The sequence below is a fragment of the Dromiciops gliroides genome, chromosome 3 (genome assembly GCF_019393635.1).
Source record: "Dromiciops gliroides isolate mDroGli1 chromosome 3, mDroGli1.pri, whole genome shotgun sequence".
Classification (NCBI taxonomy): Eukaryota; Metazoa; Chordata; class Mammalia; order Microbiotheria; family Microbiotheriidae; genus Dromiciops; species Dromiciops gliroides.
Genome location: NC_057863.1, coordinates 373214652 through 373235704, shown reverse-complemented (window position 1 = coordinate 373235704; position 21053 = coordinate 373214652). Strand labels below are relative to the sequence as shown.

General features: G+C 37.0%; 1 protein-coding gene across 1 annotated transcript; it reads right to left on the bottom strand.

Annotated features, from left to right (window-relative positions):
- Nucleotides 1-15247: 15247 nt before the first annotated feature.
- On the bottom strand, nucleotides 15248-20307 carry LOC122749792 (transcription factor 15-like). Its single transcript, XM_043996316.1, has 2 exons — nucleotides 19155-20307; nucleotides 15248-17091 (listed from the first exon to the last, which is right to left on the bottom strand). The coding sequence occupies exons 1-2, from the start codon at nucleotides 19632-19634 to the stop codon at nucleotides 17068-17070; spliced, it is 504 nt and encodes a 167-aa protein (XP_043852251.1). The 5' UTR covers nucleotides 19635-20307; the 3' UTR covers nucleotides 15248-17067.
- Nucleotides 20308-21053: the final 746 nt, after the last annotated feature.

Here is a 21053-nt window from a genome sequence, read left to right as displayed (position 1 = left end):
ACCTGAGTGAGTCTTCCTGTTACTCGAGTTGACCATCTTCAGAGACAGGGGCCAAGGGAGGGGGGGTCAGTGGGAACTATGAGATCTGAACATAATCCTCTCAGTAGGAAGTATACATTTTTATTATTCCATTTTACCGATGAGGAAACTGAAGCTCAGAGAGGTAAATTGACTTGACCATGTTCACAGAGTTAGTAAAGAATTGAGATCTATAGAAATGAAAAGAGTACTAGATTACAAGGTGGAGGGGCTTGGTTCAAACACTGACTTTGCTATTTACTACCTATATAAACTTGGGGAAAGGTTATGTAGAGCTCTTAAAGGCAATACCTATGTGTGCTTCTCTACTTATGGACTCTATGCGTCTTCACTTTGCCCACTGATATTGTCCTGGTTTTGAAACTGCTTTGATTACTAGGCCATTTTATTAAATGTTTTTTTCTTTGATCTAACTTTATCCTCTATCTGACTCTTGAAATGTAAACACGTTCGGCTCTTCTTCATCTATATATACAGTTTTAGAAATGTGGCCCACAGAGTACTCTGATTTTGGGGTATCTATACTCCATGAAAGTTGCAGTGAGAGTATGAGTGTCTCTGGGGTATTTCTGTGATGATACTCTGGGCAACAAGTCTTTCATCTGTAAGAAAGTGTGCGTGTATGTGTAGTAGTAGTAGTAGTAGTAGTAGTAGTAGTAGTAGTAGATAATCTGAGTTCGTTCCAGCTTTGTATTTATAAAACTCTGACTTCCTGTCTACAAGTTTATTGCTTTATCTATTATAACAGAATGCCAACATTCAAAAGCTATAATTAAGTTACAGATAACTAAATTTTCCTGATTGAGACATACTAGTTTCTGGGGTCCTAGGAAAGATGAAATAGAGAAAAATACTGCTTTTTAAAACAAATGCTCACATTTTAAAAATGCCTGAATATTCTTCTTTCTATGGCTTACAGGTATTTATTTTGCAATGTAAAATTATGTTGCAGTGAAGTGCCTCCAGGGGCACAGAAAGGCACAAAAAGGAAGCTAGTGTAGTAGTCTAGGTGATCCTTGAAATATAATGGTTACTGCATAAGTGGAGAAAAGGGAGGCATATTTGAGACATGTTGTAGAGAATGAAATGACAAAATTTGTAAATTAATGGACCATAATGGGGTGAGTAAGAGTGACTAGTTGATGATGACACAAATGTTGTGAAATCAGATGACTAGAAGGATGGTAGTTTCACTGACAATGATAGATAAGTTTAGGAGAAAACTGAGTTTAGGGAGAAAAGGTAATCAGTTGTTTTGGACATGTGGAGTTGAAGAAAATTAGACATTAAGAGGGAGAGATGAGGAATTCTAGGAATGGGGACCAAGATTGTGTAAGAATACTAAGATGGGAGATGGAATGTTGTGTGTGATGAATAGGGAGATGGTCAGCTTGGCCAGACTATAGAGTATGTGAAGGAAAGGCTTGGGAAGGTAAGTTAGAAGTAGGTGTTAAAGGTTTTAAATGCTAAACAGAAGAAATTAATTTTATTCTAGAGGTAATTGGGAACCACTATTGTTTAATAAGCAAAGGAATGACATGTTCAGATTTGTACATTAGAAAATCAAGTTGGCATTTGTGTGTAGGATGAATTGGAGAGAGGATAGACTTGAAGGAAGGAGATCAATTAAGAATCTATTGCAATAATCTAGAAGAGAAGTTATAAAGTTTTAATGTAGAGTGGTGACCATGTGAGTGGAAAGGGATGTATCTGATAGATATTGTTGAGGTAGAATTGACAAGACAAAACAAGATTGGATATGTGTAGTGAAAGAAAGTGAGGCATTGAGATTAAATTCAAGGTTGCAAATTTGGGAGTTCCTGGCTTCTGCCCTGTTACAAACTGATCTCACATTCCTCTCTCTTTTTCCCTCCTCCTCTCACCTACCTCCCCATTTTGTGATCCAGGCAAACAGGCCCACTGGCTGTTTTCTCAACATCACAGTACACAATCTGCCTCCTTGCTTTGCATAGACTGCCCCCCCCCCCAGTTACTTTGGATGAACTCTGTATATGCTTATCTGAGAAAAAGGAAGAGCAAGGGGAGAGGGAAATTATCTTACACAATTAGAATGTGAAAGTAGAAGATTATTCAAACAAGGAAAAAGGGGTGCAAGGAGCAGTCAACCTTGCTTTTATCTGAAACGGTCAAAGGAGGGGAGAATATATATTTTTATCTCTCTATCTCTATATGTTATATATAGTTAGGTATAGAAATACAGCTCACTCAATGGGGAAACGGAAGGGAAAGGGGCAAAAGGAGCACAGGATTAAGAGGGAGAGGAGATTAACCGTGGGGTTAGTTCTAAGAACAAACAATGGAGGTTAGAACTCATAAAAGAGTTTAAAAGGAAAGAAAGGAAAAATTGGGCTCTGGGTAGAGGAAAGAAAAGAGGGATAGGGGAGCAGAAGCAAATTGTATCAACACTAGAGTTAAGCATACTCCTATTTCACCAACCCTCTTTACTATAAAGAGGGGGCAGGAAACAAGGAGAAGAAAAAGTATAAGAGAATAGGATGGGGGGCAGCTAGGTGGTGCAGAGGATAGAGCACCGGCCCTGGATTCAGGAGTACCTGAGTTCAAATCCGGCCTCAGACACTTAACACTTACTAGCTGTGTGACCCTGGGCAAGTCACTTAACCCCAATTGCCTCACTAAAAAAAAAAAAAAAAAGAGAGAATAGGATGGAGGGAAACACAAAATCAATTATTACAACTATGAATCTGAATGGTATTAATTCACCCATATAAAGAAAGAAGATTACAAATCAGAATCCACAAGACAAGTTTCTTGTAAACAACACATTTAAAAGATAAAGATTCACAAAGAGTTTAAATTAGGGATTGGAGCAAAATCTATTATGCTTCAGCTGAAGTAAAAAAAAATGGGTACACACATGCGTAAGTGTTATTTTCTTACAGACAATAAGATTCTTTGGGACAAGGACTATTTTGCATTTATTTTTATACCCCTAGTGTCCAGTATAGTGCTTGGCACACAGTAAATGAATCCTTGTTGAAGTAAATTGAAAATTTCTTATCAATCTTTTTCTTGGATATTCTTGTGCATAGCTTTATAAAAAGTATTTAATGTACATGAAATGACTCAGACATGCCACTTTACACACCTAATCAAGAATGCAGGTACATCCAATCAAAACAATAAATATTTGACCCCAACCTTCTTACTCCCTGCCACTATATACAAAATATTTTATTAAACCATGTGAACAAGGTTGGTGGGATGCAAGCAAACTATTAAGTCTTTGTCTTCAAGAAGTTTATAAACTAATTGGAGAGATGAAAATATTATTTTATTTTTTCATGTTTATCTCCAAATTCAAGACATGAAAATATATTGCAATGCAGCATACCATTAATTTCCCAACGAACTGTAAAGACAACTTCTATATGCTTAGAGTAAAGAGAGAGGACTTTAGGTTAAGATAGTCAAAGTAAGATTATGGAGGAGATGGGATGTGAGCTAGGCCTTGAAAGATGAAAGGATTCAGTGAATGGAGGGGAGGGCATGACTTGACTGGGCTTGATTATAGTAAAGGAATAGGGAAGGCAAATTGTTGGAAATAAGGTCATTAAGGTAGCTGGGATTGAATTCTTTAACCTTGAATACCAGACTGAGTTAGTACTTTACTTTTTAGATGCTGAGGAGCCACTGTAGGTTTTGGGTCAGGGGAATAGGGTGAAAAGATGAAAGAGATCTTTAAGATTAATGTGGCAAATGGGATACACAACTGATTAGACTAATGGAAAAGACTAGAGGCCTGAATACCATTTAGAAGGGTATTTCCATAATCCAGGAGCAAGTTAATAAAGTCTTGAATTAGCCTGTTGGCAGTGGGAAGAAAGGATGTTAGAAATTTTGACAAGAAATAATTGGCAAGACTCAGGGAATGTAAGTAGAAAATGAAGGAGAGAGACAACTGACACAAGTCTCACTGTCAGCTTTTGGAGGAGCATCTCACATTCAGGGTGATGCCATCACTGAGTTATAGTTTGCTGGTATCTGGGTAAATCCCAGCTAGAGGTTAGTTTGTCCTCCACTGGTCTGAGGCAGATTAGCACAAATTAAATTTCATGCTAACTGGCTCTAAGCCTGGGACACATCATTAAACTTCAGGGTTATCTGGTTGATCACACTAAAAAATCTATTTCTACTCTTCCCCCACTGTGAGTTGTGAAAATATTTTAGTCTCAGCAAGAACTCATTTTGAGTATTTCACTAAACTAATTATACACTCCTCTGAAATGCATTATTTAAAGGGGGCCATGGGAAGATGCTGATGCTTCCAGATTAGCAACTGCTTTAATTTCAGTGTACATCCTGACAGGACTATTATTTTCAGGCCAGGTCCATACAAACTAAGTGACATGGAAATTTGAAGAGTTAAATCAAGTTAATAAGCATTCATTAAGTGATCATCCTAAGTACTGGGAATAAAAAGAGAAAAAATACAAAATGAGTCCTTGCCCTCAAGGAGTTTACAATCTAATGGAGAAAGACAACATACCTAAAACGAAGGTAAAGGGGAGGTGGGAAGAAGTTAGGAGAATCAGAAGCAGAGCCCAGAAAGGAAAAGAGTGAACATGGTTAGCCCAGGCATTTTCTCTAAAATGGAGGTTCTGGAAGGAACGGACAGTAAGAAAGGATTGCAGGGGCAGGGTAATACTCCAGAGTGAGAAGGCTGTTGGGACCAGAGGGATTGTCAAATTCTCATATTTTGGTAGCTTGGAAACTCTGAGAACATCATGAGTGAAGGTTGTTACTGACAGAGGGTCCACCTTCCTATTAAAGCACAAAGGCCCTAAATTCACTCTTTGTCCTTTTAGCAACAAGTATAAGACAGAAGATAGACTAGTGTTGTAGATTGAGTTAAGAACATCTAGCCTGTCCTACCTCTGAAACATGTTGTTGGTGTGAACTTAGGCACATCACTTAACTCCTTATTGGCTCAGAAAGCCCTTTAGGACAAAAAAATAGAGTAGAAAAAGAGCCCATATGCTTTTCTAGAGGAAGCTTCTTTTACCAATGAAATTGCTAATCTGCCCCCACTAAGCAAGCATTGTGTTGGAAAGAAGCAGCATAATATACTTATAATCTAGTCAGAAGGGACAGGACACATAAACATGAAAAGATAACTACCAGTATGCCAATAATGTGCCATTGAAATCACTAAGGCTTAGCATAAAAATCCTAGGAAAATATTTGAGGCCCATGGAGTTTACGTGACTTATAGGATTATGTAATAATAGACCTAGCTCTAGAAAGGGTCTCAGCATTTAGTCCAACTCTCATTTTGCAGATGAGAAAACCTATGCTAACAGAAATAAAAGGCCTACTTGTTAAGCACCCAAGGTCACACAGAGAGGCATCAGAGGCAAGAATTGTCTGCCTCTGCAAACTGATTTTTCTACTGTACCATGTAGTTTCTAGGGTGATAGACTTACTATATACAAGAGGAAGTTTTTCAATCAGATACCAAACCTAGCAGGGTGTTATCTTTATAGCTAATAATATGAAGTAGTAAGTAAGGAATACATGAGTGTTATAGACAGTTAAGTTCTACAGGACCTTAGTGAAGGGAGAAATCTTGTGTGGGCTGGAGTAGTTAGGGGAGGCTTCAAAGAGGGAGAGGGATCTGATCTGAGTATTAAAGCACAAGAAAGACAGAAAATAGAAGGGCATTCCAGGCACTGCAGAATTGACTTGTATTTACTGCACTCCTGGAGGAAAGCCAAACTCTAGCAACCAGAGAATAAGTGTTTATTTAGAGGGCCTACTCTGGAGACTTATTTCCCAAAGACTTCTAGAGACAAATAAAGCCTCCAAGTGTTTATAACAATTTTATTGTTTACAAGGATTTAGGGAAAAATACAATTCATAAGTCAAAATACAATTAGAAGAAGTCAAATCATATTCTGCATAGAAAATTGGATTTTTACATACCATGTGTGTTTTTCAAGTATGTCCTTAGAATGGAGTTTCCCTTTCTATTTTCTATTTCAAGGGGAAAAAATCCTATGTAAACAGAATAATGAAAACAAAACTCATCCAAGTACATTTGGACAAATTTATATTTTCCTTGAAGTAATAGAGTACATTAAATTTCTTTTTAAAGAAACTTAAATCAATGAAAACAATGGAAACATTGCAAAGATTTTGCTTATGTTAAACTAGTTACTAAGAATATATTATAGTATATATAATTATAACACATTTATAATATATTATAGATTGCTATTATATATTACTAATTATATATATTATATATAAATACTAAGAATTTACATATTCTTAGCAATTAGTTCAACATTATATGTCCCTTTAAGCAAAATGTTTGCACGTATATTATAGCCAATTTTCTCAGGGATCTTTCATTTTAAAAAGGTTGCATAACGTAAAAATGCCAAATCAATAGAAGCATTATGAGCTCAAGTTCTGAAACTAGGAACATTTAAATCAGCAAAATATAGCAAAAACATACCTATGTATTCATATATGCCTTTAATTAGAATGGATGCGTTCCAAATTCTACACAATGGTTTTCTTTACAAAATCTGGTTAGTAAATTCATTGGTTCATAGAACATTAAAAAATTTAGTCTTTTGAACATCATTATTATTAGTAGAATAGTGATATAGTATATATAAATTATCCTTAGAATTGGGAAGCCCTGGGTTCAAGTCCTAACTGACACATCTTAGCTGTGTGACCCTGGGTAAGTCACTGAACTTTCTAGGACTCTGTCCAACTCTCTAAGGTAGAATCAGAAATTACTGATTCACACTCAGAGAGTTCTCTATATTAATGAAATTGTATGTATGATCTCATCCAATAAAAATGACAACAATAACATTTATATTGTACTTCCTATATACCAGGCACTGTGTTAAGTGCTTTACAATTATCTCATTTTATCTTGACAACAACCCTGGTAAGTAGGAGATATTATTATCTCCATTTTACAGATGAGGAAACTGAAACAAACAGAGGTGAAGTGACTTGCCCAGGGTCACACAGCTAGAAAGTGTCTGAGGCTGGATTTGAATTCAGGTCTTCTTGACTCCAGACCTAACAATTTATCCATTGTAATACCTAGCTCCAACTATTATATTAAATATATTATTATATACCCAAATCCCACTATTCTGTTTGTGATAGGTACAGAATTTCTTCAATCATACTGCAAAGGTCAAATAACCCATCAATATTTGCCTCACATATTTTTTTCTCTGGGAAGCACATTGTATAAATTATTGACAGTTCAATATTTCTTTCTCTCTTTTTTATAGTTTTAAAAATGGAAATATATAGAGGTTAAGGAATTAGCTCAAATCCACACAACGCATTATAATGAATGACATTAGTAATCTTCCATTGTGTGACCCTTTTAATTTTTCAAAATATGTCTAACATACATTATCTTATCTGAACCTAAGTTACCTTGCAATGCATATAGGGGAAATATTATTACCTCCTTCTTCCAGATGATGAAGCTGCGGTCTAGAGAGGTTCAGTGGCTTGGTCAGCTTCACATATTGATAATAGCAAAGAAAAAACTCAAACTCAGTTTTTCTAATTACATGTTTAGTGCTTTTCCCACACCACATTGTATTTCCTGAGAACCAAAAGACTCTATTTTTATTTCTATCTTTCTTTGAAGAAACTAACAAAAGGAGTCTGACTTTCTTCAGGGTGGATCTTATATAATAGAATAACTCTCTCAGTCCTGGGCACAAATGTAGCAATAACAACGGGACCATTATGTTCATATTTTCTCCAGGTTATGTACCTGTGTACGAGTGCTGGTGGCCACAGCATGAGATGGTGAATTATGAAGATTAGCAGTGGCTTATGTGTCAAAACTCTTGATAGGTCAGTATTTCCCAAATTCTATGAACTTTGATTGTATTTTTTGAAATTAAATCTGTCAAGCAGGAACAAAGAATGTAGATATTATAGGTAAATGCTATGCCTAATTTTAACCTTTAGAATTCTACCTCTCCTTTGTCAATATCAAATCAATGACAAATACATCAAATGGACATTTTTATTTCTTTCCACATATGTTCTGAAACCAACTCCTGCTGGAGATGATTGCTACATTTTCACTATGATCATTTATTTACACTCTAGAAATTAGTAAAGGATTACAAATCAGGATTTTATTGTTTTGTTGATTGCCTAGGCTTAAGAAAATGATGGAGAAAATCTTAATAATGCAGATTGAACTTAAAAGTCAATTGTTAAACATTTAACAGCATACCCTTGACCCTACCCTTCCAATTTCTGATTCCTATGACAAAGCTTATTCCAGCAACATAGACCCTCATAGATAAGTAAGGAATCTCTCTTGAATTCTTCACTATCCTAGGACACAGACAGAACTAGTTCTCTTTGTTGTCATCCACAGGACAAAACTGCAGAGAACCACAACAAACTCAAATGGAATCGAGGAAATGACAGGGTCAGGTACCACACGAAGAGAAATTTATACTATTCCCTCATTCATTCTTCACTTTTTGCTCGATACATGGGCAACCATGGTATCTGTAATAGCTATCCAGAACAGTGAAGAAATCTTAGGAAATCATCAATGTCAGTCTACCATAAGGTACTGACTCAAGTTTGTTGAACTAGAAATCCTGAGCTATTTCCAGGTGATGCTAAAGGATGGATAGAAAAATAATACTTTTGAATTTAAGTACATATTTTGAAAATTTTAGTAAAAAATCCTAAAATACTTCAGTCAACTTACCTAGAAGTATTAAATGTTTTTTCTGGTCTTGCCTTTGTAAGCAGCTGAAACTTTTGTTTCAGCAATATTTAAATAAAATACAACTAAAGAGAGACTTGAAAAGAATAGACATGCCTATAAGCATCTATTAAGAAAGGATAGGGGAAAGTCAAAACAATTTTTGCTAAAAAAGTTTAAAAAATATTGTGGGGTACCTGTGTTGGATTAAAACCTCTGGATGCAAATGATTGTGATAGTAATTAATGTTTGTGTGTGGAACTAGATATTTGTTTTATTAAAATTCATTGCTGCTCCACTATAATAATTTCTTAAGAAGCCTAAAACTGCAACATTTCCATTGATTCTGAGTATCATCGTATAACATAGCCAAAATCACTTTGAGCCATTAATTTCTAATTTCATAAATCATATTGATCTAAAGATAAGTTACATTTTGCCCAAAATATGACTTGATAAAAATAGTACTTTTACCAACAAAATAACTGGTAGTATTTTTCCACATAGGTATGGATGTATATATTCTTTTTAAAAATCAATTAATCAATAAGCATTTATTAAGTGCCTATTATATATTAAGGCATAGATAGGTGGCACAGTGGATAGAGTGCTGGGCCTGGAGTCAGGAAGACTTATTTTTCCTGAGTTCAAATCTGACCTCAGATATTTACTAGCTGTATGACCCTGGGCATGTTAAACTTAACCTGGTTTGCCTCAGTTTTCTCAGATGTAAAATGATCTAGAGAAATAAATGGCAAACCACTCTAGTATCTTTGTGTTTTTTCTTTTTTAATTTGTGATATATAATTATATTTTATATGTATATCAAACATAGACATAATATATACATACACACATACATGACATATATAATGTAAACTTTCTATATTATTGCATTTAGATATACTTAGATATATTCTAATACATGTAACTATTTTAAATCTTAACATAACTGTTTTATAAATAACATATACATATCAATTTACATAAATAACATATATGACAATTTTTTTAAAATATAATTACTATATAAATATGATCTAAATAACTCATATATGCACAACATATATATTTGTGTGTATATAAATACATATATCTCCTGAACCCTTCCCAGCACACCCCTCCTCCATCTTTAAAATTTTTTTTCCAGATTAAACATTCATATTTAGATTTTTCTGTTCCAATCTCTATCCCTCCTTTCCTCCTTCCCCTCTCCCCTCCCCAAGGCAGCAAACACTCTGATATGGGTTATACATATATGATCATGCAAAACATCATCATATTTGTCACTTAATGAAAGAATGTGAAAAACAGTATGCTTCAGTCACTTTCATCAATATCAGTTCTTTCTTTGGATATGGATAGTATGTTTCATCAATATTCTTTTGGGATTGTCTTGGATTAATGTATTGTTGAAAATAGAAAAGTCCTTCACAGTTCTTCATCAAACAATATTGTTGTCTCTGTGTACAATATTCTCTTGGTTCTTCTCACTTCCCAGTATATCATTTTGTAAATGTCTTTCTAGGATTTTTGGAAGTCATTCTGTTTGTCATTTATTACTGCACAATAATATTCCGTCACCATCACATACCACAGTTTGTTTATCCATTCTCCAATTGATGGGCATACCTTTGATTTCCAATTTTTAGCTACCACAAAAAGAGCTGCTATATACTAGCCATTATGAGGGGGTCAAGAGAAGCTTCCTGTACTTAAACTGAGTCTTGAAGGAAATTTGGAATTCTAAGAGTCAGAGTAGAGGATGGGGGAGACAGCATGACAGGTATGGAGATGGGAAATGCGGTTCCATGTATGAGTGGAAATACTAGATTGTTTAGACTGAAGGGTACATAATGAGAGTAGTATGTAATATTATTGAAAAAGTAGCTTGATGTCAAGTTTTGAAAAACTTAAAAATGTCTAATAGAACAGTTATATCTGTCATTGGTGGTAATAGTAAAGCACTAGAATTTAAGGAATAGGGTAATGATTTGGTGATACCTGACAATCATTTTTAGCTCAAAGAACTTTCGTTTTCATAACTATGATTGGACTAGACAGGGAACCAAACAGAAGTCAGAGAATTTGAAGGGACCTGAAATGTCCCAATAGAGTTCATGAAGGCAGGGGTTACTTTTGGTATTTACATCCTCAGAACAAGGCATACAGTTGGTACATTTTTTTGATGAATTTAATTGAGATCACTTAGTCTCAAGCCCCTCACATGACAGATGAGAACATTGAATAATTTACATCACTCACATTAATATGATATATTCATGTTTATAAAACACAAGATACATATCATCTCATTTATTATGCACCACAAACCCTAGGAGGTAGGTGTTACTATTATCTTCATTTTACAGATGAAATAACTGAGACTCAGGTCATTTGGCTTTGCTAAGGTCACACAGATAATAAGCATCTGCAGAAGGATTCATGCCTAAATCTTTTTGATTCCAAGTCCTCATTCTATCCACCAGTTCACATTGTCACTGAAGTCCAGAGAAGTTAATTGTCCAGTGTCACAGTTAGTAATGGAACCAGTATTAAAACACAGAGTTCTTAATGTCCAAGCCAGTGATATTTCTACTACACCTTGTTATCTGTAGCAAGTGAATTATGTCTTCATTTATTCACACACAGATCTGTATAACTACATGCAGTCATAAGAGTGTTGGAAGATTCCAAATTGTATCTCTAGTACTGAAGTTAATCTTAAAGACAGGCTGTGGATTTATTCACTTTGGGGAAATTGATGCATGTTTACCACCTACAGACCTCTATCTCTTTTGTTTTTTTTAACCAAATACTAATGAAATAAATAAATGTGCAATCCAAATTTTCATTCCATGAACTTCTATCAGCATCATTCCATTTGCAAGCAGGGGTGTGTGAAGAAGACTGGGGTGTTCCAGATAGCTTCCATTAGAGAATGTGCAAAATAATTTACCACAAGCTCTAACGGGTTGTTTTTTTGGTAAATAACCTGAATGTTCTACAAAAAAGCTTAACACATACAACTAAGTAAAATACAAAATCTCTTATGAAGACAACATAAAAATCATTTTCTTAAGAATGAAATAAAACAATTTCTAAAAAGTTATACTTTTAGTATTTCTTATTAAACTACAAGGCCCTGAGTGTGGCCATACAAGGGGAAAATGTAAGGTGGAGGGTTAAAGATTTGGAAAAATCACTAAAAAGACCTTGGTGTTTGAATAGAGAGAGAAAAATGTGAGGAGAAAAAATTCCTCTGTATAATAATAAATTTTTCTTGAGTCTCCTGAGTGTGGCATGGATAGGTCAGCATGAGCTAAGGTATTGTAGCAAAAAGAACATGGGACCGGAAATAAGAAGGCTTAGATTTTAGTCTTAAATCTGTGACTAGTTTGGTATGTGAATCTGGGCAATTCATTTCATATCTCTAAGTGTGATTTTCATGATTTGTAAAATGAAGAGGCCACAATAGATGACCTCCAAGGACCCTTTTGACTTCAACATTAGTGCAATTCTGAGCTACTACTAGAAGCCTGTGGTGATTTTGTAGACCAGTTATCCTCTCCCATGTTTCCCTCCCCACACCAATATTGGTCAGTTCTACATAGGTGCCTTTTGGAGGGGAATCTTCCTCCACACTCCAATTTTAAAAGCTGAGTAGCCAGCAATCTGTTGCTGGACACAGGCTAGTGGAGGAGAGAATAATGAAGGTCAGGAGAATATCTGGATTATTTTATCTTCCTTATGTTCTTAGGAGGAGCTCTTTGCAGCATACACAGAGGCGAAATGAAGCCCAGTGTATCCACACATAACAACATATATAATTGCATAAATAACCAGCCTGATTATCTGTTTTTGGGGAGGAACATTGGACTGCTACTGAGGGAATAACCAGCAGTTTTTGCTGAGGTTAGGAGAACTGTTCTTCTTACCATACAAAAGTAATAGAGAGAAGGAGTTACACTCTTGGGAACAGGAAAAGGGAAAGATAACTAAGCAACATTTTGCATTTGTAAGGGCCAAATTTTAATTGGGGAGTGTTAGGTGATTCGTCGTAATATTGGGATAAAGAAGGAGGTTAACAGCCTCTTTCAAAAATGAAACAAAATAGGGTTTATTAACAAGAACGAATTTAAAACACAAGTAAGATTAGTAGAACTAGGGATAAGGGAAAAGAGGAAAAGGGGAAGGAAAATAATACGACCTGAAAAAACACCAACTGGATGCAGCTCTTTCCAAAGAGCAAAACGGCTGCACCCTGTCTTTCTCTCCAGCCACAAGCCAGAATGGCGAATCTCCTCCCTTCTCCTTCCCAGCAAACCCTTCTCTCTCAGGAAACAGGGCGGTCACACACACAGCCCCAAGCTAATTGGTTTGCAGCCGTGATTGACAGTATTAACAGCCGCTTGTAGAACGACCAGCCTCCCAGCTTCCACACACCAAAGGTCACCTGACTGCCCTCACCCGGCTTCCCATCATTATAATTTGGCCAGGCCCACGTGGGCTTCCGTGTGACCTGGTGGAGCATTATGCTGGCGAGGAGGTTTGGCGCCTGAGCCCTGGCTGGAGCTTACAATCCCAGCCAAAAGATGGGGTCATAGAAACCGCAAATCACAATTAATTCTTTACATATTTTAAAATAATTTCTGCTATATTAATCTTAAAATCCTTCAAAAACAATGGTAATGCTCCCCATTTCAATAGTAACTATAAGTTAAATATCCTTGTTAAAAGAGGGTGGGTAGGGAGCGTGCTATATAGTTTATTTAAAGAGGTTCCATTTGCCAAAAGATTGGATTAAAAACCAATGAGCAGGGGGCAGCTAGGTGGTGCAGTGGATAGAGCACCAGCCCTGGATTCAGGAGGTCCTGAGTTCAAATGTGACCTCAGACACTTGACACTTACTAGCTGTGTGACCCTGGGCAAGTCACTTAACCCCAATTGCCCCCCCCCAAAAAAAGAAAAAGAAAGAAAAAACAATGAGCATCTTTAAAACAAAACAAAACGACACATATCTACTTTTATCAACAGAGAATACTTGTAATTTGTAAGATGTATTTAAATCTTAAGTATATGAAATCATAGGTTTTCTTCTCTGAATGGAACATTTTGTTGCATAAAATATTAGTCCACACTTATGTTGTTTGTACAATGGGAAATCTAAGCTATTAAAATTCCAGTGTCATTAATAATGTTTAGACCTTATAGAAAAAAGTTATTTTATTGTCTTCAGGATAAATTAAACATTTTAACTTGAAATAAAAAGGATATGTAATAACATTAGAAACAGCATGGTCTAATGGATAGAGTGTGGAGCTTGGAATTGGGAAAGTCTGAGTTCAAATTCCATTTCTGACTCAGTAGTGTATGACCCTTGTCAAGTCACTTAATTTTTATGTGCTTCAGACAACTCCCATGAATTATCTATGGAGTCTAATAGAGGTTGTGATCAATGGGTAATGTTGCAAATTCCCTATGACTTTCAAAAGTTAAGATGCGGGCAGCTAGGTGGTGCAGTGGATAAAGCACCGACCCTGGATTCAAGAGGACCTGAATTCAAATCCAGCCTCAGATACTTGACTCTTACTAGCTGTGTGACCTTGGGCAAGTCACTTAACCCTCACTGCCCCACCCCCCCAAAAAAGTGAAAAGTTAAGATGAAGGTTAAGCAATATCTTAGGTTAAAAGGTATTTAAGAAAAACTTAGTTATTAAATTTGACATTGTTTTATAGAAATCAAGTTCTAAAGTGTGCAAAATTCAATTTTACAGAATAAATTTTTAAGACAAACAAGAATTTTTAAACATCTTCTAATGTCTTTATCATGTTCGGTAATTAAGTAAAAACATAGTGATTGAGCATTTATTGATTCCATGTAGTGATTACAATATCTCACCCTTACTCTCCTTTCTCCCACATACACACAGCTGTTTTCTATAAAGTACCTATATCATTTTGTTAGGATGGGAGAACCGTAGATTGCTTAAATTAAAGAGCCCTCCAAGCCTCATTTCTTGGCCAGCCATGGGTTGTTAAGGATCATAAAACAGTAGAATAGTACTTATGTCTGCATAAGAAGGTAACATGAAGAACTAGTGGTCTAAAGGAGAAATCTACCCAATATATCATCAGGGTGACATTTCAGATATAATGAAACTCTGGGCTGTGGCACAGCAAACTGATGAATTAATATTTGTGGATTGCTTTGGAAAGATTAAAATGCAGCACAAATAGAAGGAAGGCATCATTGTTTTATAAAAGCACTTTTTCATTTCAATCCAAGTATATATTGAACAACCACTATTGTGTCTAGCACTGTGTTAAGTGCTCTTGATTTTTTTTTATATGGGAAGAAATGAAAATTAGCACATTCCAGTGTTGAAAGAAGACCAAATCTTTAATATGATTGTATACATTTATTTTCATGACATTTGAAATGGGGTTCTATGTTCTTTTTATCTTTCTTCTTTTAATGATTGATTAAAAAGTTTTTTCATTGTTCATCAAAAATATATTTCAGTAATGAATCTTATAAATAAAATAAATAACAGTAATAACCGGCATTCTTATAACATTAAAACATGCAAAATCTTTTACATACATACATTAAGTCATTTGAGATGTTTTAAAATAAAATTCTGAAAATGCACTCCACTGTTTCTCTGCCAGAAAAAGAACTCAGAATAAGTTCAAGAAGTTTGAGAAGTACAAGACTCCCACATTTTTCTTTTTTCATCAATGAATCATGACCAAACCTGGCAAAATGTCTAGTCAATGACTCCTCCCCTTTATCCCTCCCTTCTGTACAGTTCCAATATATATGATCTATATGGTACAATATATCTCCAAATGATATTATTCTGTTTTAACATATAATTTTATCATTTCATGTTTGCTAGTCTTGTCTCCACAGTTTGAGTATAAATTATTTGAAGTGGAGATTGTTATAATAATATTTCATATTATTAGTGCAATGTAATATTGTATTATTAATATAATGTGATATATTAACAATATATAATATTAAGATATATGTAATAAAATGATATTGTCTGTAAAATATATTATGTAACTTATTACTAATAATATATTATGTTACACTACAATTATATAATATTATCATGTGGTAATAATATGTAATATTTCTTTATTTCCTAAAACACTTAGCCTGGTATTGACAATCACATATGAAGTACATTGATTAAGAGAAGTGGAAATGAAATAATTTAATCATTCTCTATTCTTGCTCCTATGTGCTCTTTTGGCCAGTGCACATGACTATCTGTAAGGATACTTTATTTAGTATTCTCTGTAACCCTGAGAAGACCAGACTGCCAACGTAGCACCCAGGAGACACAGCAGGTGGCATAACTTGGGTGGAATTTAAAATGTGTTGTATCTGATAAAGCTTAAAAATATATAACTTAATTTCTCTCATTATGATTTTAGAGGGCAATTTTAGAATTAAGAGGTCACTGTCTCTTTATCCAATTATAGGCAACATTACTTCTAGGATTAAGGGGTAGAGATAAGCAATCCCTTAATGATCCATCACAGTCACACACATATGTTGTATACATACACATGTACATATACACATACACATATATACATATTTAAACAGTGACTGACAACTTTTCTCTGTGACATTTTGGGGTTGGCAGAGTGAGAGTATCTATTTTCCTTGTTAGATAACCAATAACTACTTTCTTGTTTCCTTAGTTTGAACAGGAAAAAAAATATTGATGAAATATTTTGATTTCCTTCTTTGACAATGATAAAAGTTGGAGCATAGAACTTGAAAAATGGGAGGCTGACCATACTCAGTCCAATATTTGTTCAAGATTCAGTCAATGTTGATGTTATGACAGTCCCCACAGACAGAAAACATTGCAAGTCTCAAAGCTCAAGTTTCATCATGTGGCCCATGTTTCAAGCCCTGAGTTATCAGGACTAAGATGGCTAGGTTTAACATTTCTGGCACTAAAATAGCTGCCATGCCAGGTGCAACTTTTGCCCCCAGTATAAGGTTTCACTTGTAGAATGACCTGAATAAATTTGTTACAATGTAAAAGTATGACCCATAGTTTTTTCCATGTGTTAAAACATGACTTATTTACATAATTGATTGTATTTAATGTAAACATATTCTGTGGGTGCCAAGAAGTTACATAAATGAGTTCACTATTCAGTGCAATACTTGTACAAGCTTCTTATTCGAAGGATTGTCCACATGTACTTTAAATAGATCATTGCTTCTCCCCTTCTTTGTACTGCAAAAGGGCACAGAAAATGGAAATTAGTGAGCACCTAGGATGTCCAGGTAACAGTAGCAATTAAACTTAAAAAGCATTTACACTTTTGGCTTTCCCATGGCTGAAAGTATTTTATGTATTCAATCTATTTCAAAGTTCAGGCATTGAAATTGAATGTAAATGTGTGACAAGTCTCATTGAAGGAATTTCTAGAAAGTTAAGTTGTGAAATGTTGGGGTGGGGGGAGTTTGAAATGGAAACTGGGCAATATTTTGAACATCAAAGGAAGAAATTTGATAACAGATTTGGACGGAGGAAAATCTAAAGTTGAATTAGATAATAAAATAGAAATATGGGAGAGAACAAAATGCATTTCTGATTTCCCAAGTGGGAATGAAACTGCACAATACAGTTCCTAGAGAGTAGCCAAAAGCAGGTCTCAAAGCTAAAGTGGTCAAGGAATCACCTCTGCAAATAACAAGTAGTCTGATCATTTTAGTAGGATGTTAATGCACTCTGGAGGATAATCTAGAGAAGTTAAAGGGAGGATCTGGGGAGAATAAGAAACTGCTATTTTCTTTCTCAGGGAATTCTAAACTTTTGGCATATCTTCTTTTCTTCAAAATGAAAAGTGACCTGGGGCACTGGTTAGAAAATTGGATTGGTAATCGTCAAGAAGTTACTTTGAAACTGTAAACCCTTAAAACAGGAGCTCTCACGTTGGGATCCATGGGGTCTATGGATCGATTTCAAAATGTCTGTGAACTTGAATGGGGAAAAATTATATCTTTATTTTCAATAACCTCTAACTGAAATTTAATATTTCCTTTAATTATGAATGTAGGTCACAAACATTATTTTGAAGAGGTCCCTAGGTTTCACCAGACTGCCAAAGGGGTACATGACACAAAGAAATTAAGAACCTCTGCCCTAAAATAAAGAAACCTTGTTATTTCAAATTGTTGATGAATTAAATTGCAATACATCAGCTGTAGGGTCTAGAATATTCCAGGTAAGACTATATTTCAAGAAATAAAGTAGTTAAGAAACTTTTTAATGAGGCTTTGCAAAAAGTACTATCCTTTGTCAGATCACAGATCCTCACTTGGAGTACAGAAAATATTGGATAGAATCATAGGATTATTGATTTAGAGTAAATGCCCCTCTAGTCCAACCCTCTTATTTTATAGATGAGAAACTGGGTCCCAGAAAGTTTAAGTGCCTTGTTCAAGGTCACATCTAAAATTCAGTCATAAAGATATGGTTTGAACCCTGATCTTTGGAGCTCTTAAAACTACATTGGTGATAAAAGGATAAAAATAATTTTAACTCATGATGATAATGTAGGGATTGGAGTGTGTGTGGGAAGTTAATTCTATCTATTCTTCTCTTTCTTTCTTTCTTTCTTTCTTTCTTTCTTTCTTTCTTTCTTTCTTTCTTTCTTTCTTTCTTTCTTTCTTTCTTTCTTTCTTTCTTTCTTTCTTTCTTTCTTTCTTTCTTTCTTTCTGTTTCTGACTTTGTTTCTGTCTCTGTCTCTCTCTCTTCCCGTTTCTGCCTCTATTTCTTTCTCCATCCCTCTCTGTGTCTCCTTCCACCATCTCCTTCTGTTGCCATCTCTGTGTCCGTCTGTGTCTCTCTGTCTCTGTCCCTCTGTTCCTCCTCTGTCTCTTTCTATCTCTGTCTGTCTCTGTCTTTGTCTCTTTTTCTGTCTGTCTCTGATTCTATTTCTGTGTGTCTCTGTCTCTGTGTGTCTCTCTCTCTGTGTCTCTGTCTCTCTCTGTGTCTCTGTCTCTGTCTCTCTCTCTCTGTCTCTCTCTCTCTCTGTCTCTCTCTCTCTCTGTCTCTCTCTCTCTCTGTCTCTCTCTCTCTCTCTCTCTCTCTCTGTCTCTCTGTCTCTCTGTCTCTCTGTCTCTCTCTCTCTCTGTCTCTCTCTGTCTCTCTGTCTCTCTCTCTCTCTCTCTCTCTCTCTCTGTCTCTCTCTCTCTCTCTCTCTCTCTCTCTCTCTCTCTCTCTCTCTCTCTCTCTCTCTCTCTCTCTCTCTCTCGTTTCCCTTTTCAGGAGGAGTGAGGGGCCATCCTTACCACCCTCCTCTGGTGACTGAGGCAGAAGGTGCAGATGGGCCGCGGGGCTCCTACGCTTCCGTAGGGGCTGCCACCAGCACCTCCTTCGCTGTCCCGCAGGCAGGGCAGATAGTGCACCGGGGGGTGGGCCTGGGGACCCCCGAGCGACTCGGGTGGGAACAAGAGCACGTTTGCTAGATGGGAGATGTAGCTGGCTGCTAGGCGCAGGGTCTCGATCTTGGAGAGCTTGCGGTCCGCCGGCTCGGTGGGGATAAGGGTGCGGAGTGCGGTGAAAGCGCTGTTGACGCTGTGAGTGCGGTCCCTCTCCCGGGCGTTGGCCGCCTGTCGCTGCTGGCTCAAGCCGACCACGCGGGCCCCTTTGCGTTTCTTCTTGCCCTGGACACGCCGGAACTTTTCTGGGCTTTGGGGTTCCTGGGTCCTCCCGCTGCTGCGGCTGCAGCAGCTACTGCTGCTCTCCCGCTCCTCCGACTGGGACCTCATGTCCCCGCTGCCCCTGTCTTGGCTGACCCTGCCTCCTCTTCCTCTTCCTCCTTCTCTTCCTCCCCCCGACCGCCCTTCAGCTCCATATCACTGCTGCAGCAGCTGCCCCTTTGCGCCCCAGGCCGACGCCCCCCCAGGCTCTCCTGCGGGAGCAATGACCTCGAGAATAGCCTCTAGCACCCGGAGGATGCAGGAGCCCTGGGTGGGAGGGAGAACTCCCAAGGCCAGGGCAGGGAGGAGGACCGAAGGGGGAGCCTCCGTGAACCTTCAGAGGATGCATCTGCTCTTCACTTCTGCACTGCTGCTTACTTTTTTCAGGGGACCTGGTCCAAGGTGGCTTTACTCTTTCTCAAAGTTTTGGGTAGGCCAACTCCCACTCTGTCAGCCAATTCTTTTCCTGCCTCACTTCAGAATGGCTTTTTCTGTGGACCCAACCTGTGGGTCTAGGCCTGGAGACTTTCTGCCTTGCCTTGCCCTCCTCTCTCCTCTGTTCTTTTCGTATTTTTCTCCCTTTTCTACCCCTTTACCCTCTCTTTTTACTTTCTTCTATTTCCACTTCCCCAAAAAGCCTTCTAGAATTTGCCACTCAGCTATTTTCCTACCTTGCTTGTTTCAGTGGACTCTAGTGGTCAGAAGTTATTTAAGGACCAATAGTCTCTCTGTTGATTCAACAGTTGGAAAGAGAGGCAGAAGAGAGGCAGATAGAAATTCTCCACTTCCAATCACAATGATGTTCTCCCTTCCTCCTTCCCTCCCTCCCTCCCTCCCTCCCTCCCTCCCTCCCTCCCTCCTCCTCCCTCCCTCCCTCCCTCCCTCCCTCCCTCCCTCCCTCCCTCCCTTCCTTCCTTCCTTCCTTCCTTCCTTCCTTCCTTCCTTCCTTCCTTCCTTCCTTCCTTCCTTCCTTCCTTCCTTCCTTCCTTCCTTCCTTCCTTCCTGGAAGCATCAGAGATCTCAGATGTTTAACCTTCCCTCCCACCTTATTAATTCTGTTAGATTGTGGTAAGAATTAACTTTTTTGGTTTTAGTTTGAACCTGTGATTTCCCTAGTGTAAGGAATTCCCTTCTACTTGATAGCTAGTAATATACATATATTATTCAATGTAAGATTCACAGCAACCAGTATACCAGGTGCAATTATTATTCCTCAACTTTTACAGATTAGGGAATTGAGGCTGAGTTACTTGCCTAAAGTCCCATGGATATTAGGTATCTGAGGTCACCTTTGAACTCAGATCTTCCTGACCCCAAGTTGTGCTCCCTATTCATTGTTACTTAGCTGCCTCTACTAATACAGATCACCAACTTCTCCACAATTTAGGATCTTAGAGAGATGCTTGTGCACTGTGAACTTCTTAGAGTGACTTGCTCACACAGCTAGTAATTAAGGAAGATAAAAGGCATGTTTACCAAATCTGAACA